This window comes from Gobius niger (genome assembly GCF_951799975.1).
Source record: "Gobius niger genome assembly, contig: SCAFFOLD_50, whole genome shotgun sequence".
In the NCBI taxonomy this organism is placed as follows: Eukaryota; Metazoa; Chordata; class Actinopteri; order Gobiiformes; family Gobiidae; genus Gobius; species Gobius niger.
Genome location: NW_027639073.1, coordinates 197,404 through 206,749, shown reverse-complemented (window position 1 = coordinate 206,749; position 9,346 = coordinate 197,404). Strand labels below are relative to the sequence as shown.

The following is a 9,346-nucleotide window of genomic DNA, read 5'->3' as shown; positions in this document are numbered from 1 at the left end:
CTCAGGAAGCTGTTAGACCACTATTATTACTATTATTACTATATTACTATTATTACTATATTACTATTATTACTATTATTACTATTATACTGTTATTACTATTACACCACTATTCTGCCAAATGGACTTTTTCCAGCTTTCCATCCTGTTCTTCTGTCACTCCCTCATTAAAAACATGTTTGTCATCATTGTAGTGAGAGATATATATATATATATATCACACTACATACATATAATATATACATATAATATATATATACATATATACATATAATATATATATATAATATATATATATATATATATATGTAGTGTGACATATATATATATTACATATATAAGCAGAATTCTCCCTCTTTAAAGACTTTAAGGCCTTATTTTGTTGCTGCTGAGGCGTCGTGTGAAAAACTCGAGTCGTTTTGACAAAAGTGCATTTATTTCAGCTGTGCATTTTTCTGTAACCAACGGCAACAACTGAGGACAACTTCCTGTTAACTGTACAAACCCCGCCCACCTGTCAATCAAAAACAGAACCCATAAAAACAACGATAAAACTGTCCAATCAGAGCCCGGGGGAGGGGCCAGGCTGTCAGTCAGACTCTGATTGGTCAGAGTCGTCGCTCGACGACGGCTCCTCGTCGTCTTCGTCATCGTCATCCTCCTCGTTCTAGAAAAACAATAACATGAAGACTGTTATTATGAAGCTCCGCCTCCTCCTCGTCATAAACGGAGGAGGCGGAGCTTCTGATGTTTAATATTAACAATAATAATAATAATAATAATAATAACATATGGTCCTCTGACCTCGTCGTCGCTGTCGCTGCTCGTCTCGTCGTCTTCATCAGAGTCAGACGAGTCGCTGTGGTCGGAGTCAGAGTCCGACACGTCCTGCTGCAGAAACACGGGTTACAAACTGTTACAATCATCAAAACGTGACGACACAAAACAACGATCAGCTCCAGATCCTCCTGAGATCTTTCTCCTGAGTCCACAGCTCACAGGGCGGCTCTCAGGCTGTTTACGCCCTGGATCATCAGAGACTAAAATAAAACAGGACCCAAAACAGAGCCTTGAGGCACCACACATATCAGAGAACACTGATCTACAGAGCCTCTCGTTAGTATCATACACCTGGAACCTGTTTACAGCCCTAAACATAAAGATTTTATTTAGATGTTTTACTGAACGTTCACACACAAGTAACAGACGACTGTGAAGTGAAAGCAAAATGATACATGATTCTGTTATTTTTCAAAAAATAGAAAAGTGAAAAGTGGGGCTTGCATAAGTATCATACAGTATTTTCTGAGTGCATTAAATTACCTTTAAAACATTCCTAATGACTCCAGAATGTTCACTCCTTGGCCTAACGGTTAAATAGAGGCACCTGTGTGTGATCTACTCTCAGTATAATTACAGCTGTTCTTTCAGGCCCTCAGAGCTGTGGTCACTAAACAACATCATGAAGGTCCAGCAGCACCAGAGAGGTCAGGGATAAAGCTGTGGAGAAGTTTAAAGCAGCATTAAGTTATACAAAGATTTCCCAAGATTTAAACATCTCCCGGAGCAACTGTTCAATCCATCATTCAGAAATGGAAAGAGTAAAGCACCACTGCCAACTTACCAAGACACGGCTGTTCACCTAAACTAACAAACTGAACAAGGAGACACTGGTGAGAAATACAACCAAGTGCCCCAAGATAACTCTGGAGGAGCTGTGAAGTCCTGCCGCTGAGCTGGGGGAATCTGGACATGGGACAACTATAAGTCGTATCTACACAAATCTGGCCTTCATGGACGAGTGGAAGAAGAAAGACATTATTGAAAGGAGAACATAAGAAATCCTGTTTGAAGTTTGTAGAAGTCATATGGAGGACACAGCTCCATGTGGAAGAAGGAGCTTTGGTCAGATGAGACAAACGTTATGGAGCAAACCTGACACTGCTCATGGTCCTGAGTGCACCATCCCCAGTGTCAGATATACGGGGGGAGCATCATGCTGTGGGGCTGCTTTTCCTCAGCGGGGACTGGGGAGATTGTAAGAATAGTTGTGAAGATGGATGGAGCCAAATACAGAGACATTTTGGAGGAAAACCTGCTGGAGTCACAAGAGAACTGAGGCTGGGGCGGAGCTTCACCTTCAGCAGGACAATGACCCGAAACACAAAGATAAATCTACAATGGAATGGTTCAATAAAAACATGTTAATGTGTTAGAATGGCCCAGTCAAAGTCCTGACCTAAATCCTATTGAAAATCTGTGGAAAGATCTGAAAACTGCTGTTCACAAACGCTCTCCTTCTAATGTGACAGAGCTGGAGTTGTTTTGTAAAGAGGAATGGGCTAAAATGTCAGTCTCTACATGAGCTAATCTTGTAGAGTCAAACCCCAAAAGACTTGCTGCTGTTATTGTAGTAAAAGGGGGTTCACAAAGTATTCATTCATCTGTATGATACTTATGCAAGTCCCACTTTTCAGTTTTCTATTTTTTGAAAAATAACAGAATCATGTATCATTTTGCTTTCACTTCACAGTCGTCTGTTACTTGTGTGTGAACGTTCAGTAAAAAAATCAAAATAAAACCTTTATGTTTAGGGCTGTAAACATGACAAAATGTGCAAAAGTTCCAGGTGTGTGAAGACTTTCCAGAGGCTCTGTAAACCTGTCAGCATGGCCGTATCTACCATTGAGGTCACCGAGGTCCGGACCTCGGTAAAATTTTAGCTTTTTTTTTTTTTTTTTTTTTTTACACATTGAATCCTGCGCAAATGAATGTTGCAAACACGCGCTTCTACAGGCGGAAGAGCCTCTAGTTCAGACGTGGATGAGCTTGTTCTGAACCTAAACGTGTCCACTCTGAAACCCGACCTCATGAGCCGCTTTGGACCCGAGTGCGTAAAACTCCGCGGAGGCGGGGGCGCGGCTGAGGCTGTGCGTCAGCCTCACTACAACAGCAGCGCATGAACCGCGCCAAAGTTTGATTGAGATGCAATTTCTATGCTCTCTGTCATAAAGAGGGAGGAGCCAGTGCGCGCGCCGTCACGGTGACCTCGATTTACAACAGGAGTTTTCCTCATTCTGATCTGAGGAGCGAGAGGAGAAGGAGAAGCGTCTGTGCCTCATCATCGCCTCCTCCTCTGCTGCTCACTTTGTTTCTGTATCATGCAAAGAATGTCCTGCGAATAAATGATCTTCACTTTAATGAGAGCTTAAACCAGCGCATTCACCTTTGTAGCTCCAGTGGTTTGACAGAGAGGGCGACGCAGAGGGGGCGGGGCCAGAGGGGGCGGGGCCAGAGAGGGCGACGCAGAGGGGGCGGGGCCAGAGCGCAGAGTCTGATGTTCAGAATGAGCCAAAGCAGAACCCTCAGCTTTAACCATTCACACCCACAGCCTCGTTTTCAAAACAATTTTCATTTAATATTTCAGTATTTATTTAGGACAAGACCTTCTTATTGCCTCTCACTCAGGCGAGTAAAACTGTTTGGAAAACCTGATTCACAGTAATAATGGATGAAATAGATATTAAATAGATGCATGTCCGACACCGTCCACTCACTCACACATTCACTCAGGCTCCTGGTCCCAAACGGTGCAACAAAAAGCAATTTTTGAAAATGGCTCAAGGATGAGACAAAAGTGTTTTTGATCACTTAAAATACAGGAAATTACATCTGAATCTTAAAAAATTCCTGGGGGAGGACCCCCAGACCCCCCGGTTTAAAGAATTATCCGGACCTCACTGTTTTTTAAATCCTGGCTACGGCCCTGCCTGTCAGACCAAAGTCCTACGAGCAACAACGGCCCCTCCACCAGGACAGGTGCTGCCTTGTGTTTAGTCCTTACCTTGGCTCTGTAGGCCGGGCTGAAGGGTGTTTAGTCCTTACCTTGGCTCTGTAGGCCGGGCTGAAGGGTGTTTAGTCCTTACCTTGGCTCTGTAGGCCGGGCTGAAGGGTGTTTGGTCCTTACCTTGGCTCTGTAGGCCGGGCTGGAGGGTGTTTAGTCCTTACCTTGGCTCTGTAGGCCGGGCTGAAGGGTGTTTAGTCCTTACCTTGGCTCTGTAGGCCGGGCTGAAGGGTGTTTAGTCCTTACCTTGGCTCTGTAGGCCATGCTGCGCTTGTCGGGAGCCGCGGTTTTTCCCGGGGCCTTGGTTTTGGCGGTGACGCGGACTTTGGCGGCCGGAGTGCGGACTTTAGTGGAGCTGCGGCGCTTCTGCGGAAACAAGAGGAGGCGAGTCAGACGCTCCACCAGGGGGCGCCGCGTCAGACGCTCCACCAGGGGGCGCCGCGTCAGACGCTCCACCAGGGGGCGCCGCGTCAGACGCTCCACCAGGGGGCGCCGCGTCAGACACTTCCACCCACACCCCCATATATGTACACTGCGTTCCAAATTATTACGCAAATTACATTTTTCTCTGATCTCCTAAACTCAAATGAGAGTCAGTGTCATTTTTAAGTCTTTATCTGGTCGAGGGTCATTTAAATGTGGTGGAAAAAATCTCCCAGTGAAAACAGGATTTATTTCAAAAATAAATATAGTAAAAACCTCAAAATCCACTGCTCCAAATTATTCTGCAACTCATCGTTTCAATACATTTTAAAGCTTGTAATTAACTGAAAATGGTCCTTTGTTGTATTTGTAGCATTAGGAGGTCATATTTACTGAAATCAAAAGTTATTTCAATCAAAAAAATATTAACAGGTCAAGTTATATTTTACCATAGGAGCTTCTTTGAGCAGCTTCAAAATTCTTAAATCCATTAAATTTGTGAGTTTTTGGACAGTTTCTGCTTGGATTTGTTTGCAGGATGTTAGAATAACCTCCCAGAGCTGCTGTTTGGATGAAAACTGCCTCCCACCCTCATAGAAGTGTTTGTTGTTGAGGCTCCAAAGGTTCTCAATAGGGCTGAGGTCAGGGGAGGAGGGGGTCCACATCATGAGCTTCTCTCCTTTTATGCTCATAGCAGCCAGTGATGCAGAGGTTTTCTTTACAGCAGGACATGGTGCGTTGTCATGGTGAAGAGGATGTTGTTCGGGAAAGCTCGGCTCTTCTTTTTGTAGCATAGAAGACAGTGGTCAGTCAGAAACTCCACATATTTTTCAAAGGTCATTTTCACACCTTCAGGGATCCTAAAAGGGCCTAAAGGGACCGACCAGCTCTCTCACCATGATTCTGGCCCAAAACATGACTCCGCCCCCTCCTTACTGACATCACAGCCTTGTTGGGACATGGTGGTCGTTCACCTCCATCCATCTGACCATCCAGGGTCACACGGCCTCATCAGTGAACAAGACTGTTTGAAAATGAGTCTCATGTATTTCTGAGCCACTGCAGCCGTTTCTGCTTCAGCTTCAGTGAACCGTTTAGGGGAGGCCGGATAGAAGGTTTATGCACAACTGCAGCCTCTGGAGGGTCCTACAGCTTCATGTTCAGAGACTCCAGAGGCACCAGTAGCTTCAAACACCTGTCTGCTGCTTTGTAGCTGCTGTTCTCTTAATCTGATGTGTTTGTCTGGCAGAAACCGTCCTCATTGTGCCTTTATCTGCACAAAACGGAGTGTGCTCTGAATCATCCACAAATCTCTTATCAGTACGATGATTACGCTTCATCTTTACTGAAATATCGAAGGTTTTCATACCTAGACCAAGACATTCAACTATTTCACGCTTTTCATCAGCAGAGAGATCCTTTTTCTTTCCCATATTGCTTGAAAATGATGATCTGCTTAATAAAGTGGAACGTCCTTTTTCAGTAGTTTTTCCCTTAACTGGGCTTAACCTGAAAACTAATCATCCCAGGTCTGAGATTAATGTCAGTGATTCATAGAGCCCCAAGACACGACACCATCCATGAGTTTCATTATTATTGCTTTTTTTTTACCTTTTTGACACAAAACTCCAATTTGCATAATAATTTGGAACGCAGTGTAAAGTGAAGGAGACTCACTGTGGAGGACAGGTACAGGGCGCGGTCCTGAGGCGACAGCGACTGCAACAAGAACACAAACAAACTAAAACATCTGCTGCTCAACTGACCCAGGCCTCCAGCAGGTGGAGGTAGAGAGTAACGCTCACCTTGACCCAGGCCTCCAGCAGGTGGAGGTAGAGAGTAACGCTCACCTTGACCCAGGCCTCCAGCAGGTGGAGGTAGAGAGTAACGCTCACCTTGACCCAGGCCTCCAGCAGGTGGAGGTAGAGAGTAACGCTCACCTTGACCCAGGCCTCCAGCAGGTGGAGGTAGAGAGTAACGCTCACCTTGACCCAGGCCTCCAGCAGGTGGAGGTAGAGAGTAACGCTCACCTTGACCCAGGCCTCCAGCAGGTGGCGGTAGTCGCTCTGCTGCGTCTCCACTTGTCTCTTGTACTGGTCTTTCTGGCTCTGGCTCAGGCGTTGCCAGCGTTTGCCGATCTCCACCATCCGCTCCTTCAGACTGAAGTGGTTCAGCTCCCCGTTCGTCAGCAGCTCCTGGGAGAACATCTGGTACCCGCTCCTACAGGGAGAGGGGGTTAGCTGGAAACGAGTTTACACCTGCACTAACGTCTAAGGAGAGCGCCCCCTAAAGGACACACGTTGCACTCACACGGGCGGTTTCTTGGGTTCTCCGTTGAACTTCTGCTTCCTCTGGTTCGGCGCCATCGGCAGCGCTGCCCCCGGGCCTCGCATCTCCAGCAGCTCCCTCTGCAGGACACAGGCAGCACTGCAGTCACCGCCTCACACGCTCACAGAGACGCGGCGCCCTCTGCTGGACTCACCTCGTATCTCTTCTGGTCCTCCGCCGCCTTCTTGATCCACGGGATCTTCTCCTTCTTCTCCATCGACTTCCAGGACGACTCCATGGCGACCTGCGCCTTCCTGCGGTCGCTCTGCAGACCAGAGGGACGCCAGGTCAGACATGTTTCACCCACAGGTATGGTTAGAGCTAACTCTCTGATCTCCCCCCCGTCTCCCCCCGTCTCTCCCCGGTCTCCCCCGTCTCCCCCCGGCACTGACCCGGTACTTGGCGAGGTAATCCCCCACCACGCTGCTCTGCCACATCTCCTCGGCGGTTTTCGGCGTCTCCGGGAGTTTCTCCGCCTTCTTGTTCTGCCGTCGCTCTTTGCCGGGAGCCACCCACTCGGCGTCCACCTCACGGCCGCGCTCCTGGGGAGGGAACCACGCCCGTCATCAGTGTGATCGATGTCCCGGCACAAACCAAACATCCTGATCCAAACATCCTGATCCAAACATCCTGATCCAAACATCCTGATCCAAACCAAACATCCTGATCCAAACCAAACATCCTGATCCAAACATCCTGATCCAAACAAAACATCCTGATCCAAACATCCTGATCCAAACAAAACATCCTGATCCAAACATCCTGATCCAAACATCCTGATCCAAACAAAACATCCTGATCCAAACATCCTGATCCAAACATCCTGATCCAAACATCCTGATCCAAAACAAACATCCTGATCCAAACATCCTGATCCAAACATCCTGATCCAAACATCCTGATCCAAACAAAACATCCTGATCCAAACATCCTGATCCAAACATCCTGATCCAAACATCCTGATCCAAACCAAACATCCTGATCCAAACATCCTGATCCAAACATCCTGATCCAAACAAAACATCCTGATCAAAACATCCTGATCAAAACATCCTGATCCAAACATCCTGATCCAAACATCCTGATCCAAACATCCTGATCCAAACATCCTGATCCAAACAAAACATCCTGATCAAAACATCCTGATCAAAACATCCTGATCCAAAACAAACATCCTGATCCAAACATCCTGATCCAAACATCCTGATCCAAACCAAACATCCTGATCCAAAACAAACATCCTGATCCAAACATCCTGATCCAAAACATCCTGATCCAAACATCCTGATCCAAACATCCTGATCCAAACATCCTGATCCAAAACATCCTGATCCAAACATCCTGATCCAAACCAAACATCCTGATCCAAACATCCTGATCCAAACATCCTGATCCAAACATCCTGATCCAAACCAAACATCCTGATCCAAACATCCTGATCCAAACATCCTGATCCAAACATCCTGATCCAAACATCCTGATCCAAACATCCTGATCCAAACCAAACATCCTGATCCAAACATCCTGATCCAAACATCCTGATCCAAACATCCTGATCCAAACATCCTGATCCAAACACCCTGATCCAAACACCCTGATCCAAACCAAACATCCTGATCCAAACATCCTGATCCAAACCAAACATCCTGATCCAAACATCCTGATCCAAACCAAACATCCTGATCCAAACATCCTGATCCAAACATCCTGATCCAAACATCCTGATCCAAACATCCCGATCCAAACATCCTGATCCAAACATCCTGATCCAAAACAAACATCCCGGCACAAACATGCTTTCTCCCGTCTGCACTGAAGTGTCTTCAATTCAAATGTTTATTTTCAACATTCATCACGACTCACACGGAGCTCGTTATAAATGTTGAAAAGAGGCCTAGAGGCAGAGTCCATTTGCTTTTTGTAGAAATGACTCTTTTTGATCGAGACAAATAGTGAGATTAATAAAAGTGGAAATGTAGTTCATCTCCTCAGAGTCGCACCTTGGCGGCGGGCGAGGCGCGATGAGGACTCGCGGCCACGCCCACTGACAGCTTAGACCCGCCCAGTTTCTCCTCAGACATGACGCGATCCCTCTCCTCCTCCGGCAGGCTCTGCACACACAGGTATTACGGTAATAACACTCATACAAACATTACGGTAATAATAACACTCATACAAACATTACGGTAATAACACTCGTTACACAGGCATTACGGTAATAACACTCGTTATACAAACATTACGGTAATAACACTCGTTACACAGGCATTACGGTAATAACACTCGTTATACAAACATTACGGTAATAACACTCGTTACACAGACATTACGGTAATAACACTCGTTACACAAACATTATGGTAATAAGAGTTTGAGAGTTTTACCTCGATGAATCGATGCAGGTCGACATCGTACTGTTTCTTTCTCTGCACAAACACAAAGGACAGAGGCTTTAACGCCGTGGCTCACACAGACCGGGTTCTGGAAATCAGATTTATTTATATCTGATACACAGAGCCTCTGGAAAGTATTCATACACCTGGAACTTTTGCACATTTTGTCATGTTTACAGCCCTAAACATAAAGGTTTTATTTTGATTTTTTTACTGAACGTTCACACACAAGTAACAGACGACTGTGAAGTGAAAGCAAAATGATACATGATTCTGTTATTTTTCAAAAAATAGAAAAGTGAAAAGTGGGGTGTGCATAAGTATCATACAGATGAATGAATACTTTGTGGAACCTCCT

The 9,346-nt window shown here is 45.8% G+C and overlaps 1 protein-coding gene across 1 annotated transcript in view; it reads right to left on the bottom strand.

Annotated features, from left to right (window-relative positions):
• Window positions 1–412: 412 nt before the first annotated feature.
• ubtfl (upstream binding transcription factor, like) overlaps window positions 413–9,346 on the bottom strand; it is a 34,102-nt gene continuing 25,168 nt past the window's right edge. Inside the window, exons 10-19 of the mRNA XM_079583378.1 lie at window positions 8,980–9,021; window positions 8,596–8,706; window positions 6,988–7,137; window positions 6,750–6,860; window positions 6,578–6,675; window positions 6,298–6,487; window positions 5,945–5,986; window positions 4,091–4,210; window positions 805–891; window positions 413–667 (exon numbers count right to left, since the gene is read on the bottom strand). Coding sequence (XP_079439504.1) covers window positions 590–667; window positions 805–891; window positions 4,091–4,210; window positions 5,945–5,986; window positions 6,298–6,487; window positions 6,578–6,675; window positions 6,750–6,860; window positions 6,988–7,137; window positions 8,596–8,706; window positions 8,980–9,021 — 1,029 coding nt within the window. The 3' untranslated portion in view covers window positions 413–589. The remainder of the gene's footprint in view (window positions 668–804; window positions 892–4,090; window positions 4,211–5,944; window positions 5,987–6,297; window positions 6,488–6,577; window positions 6,676–6,749; window positions 6,861–6,987; window positions 7,138–8,595; window positions 8,707–8,979; window positions 9,022–9,346) is intronic.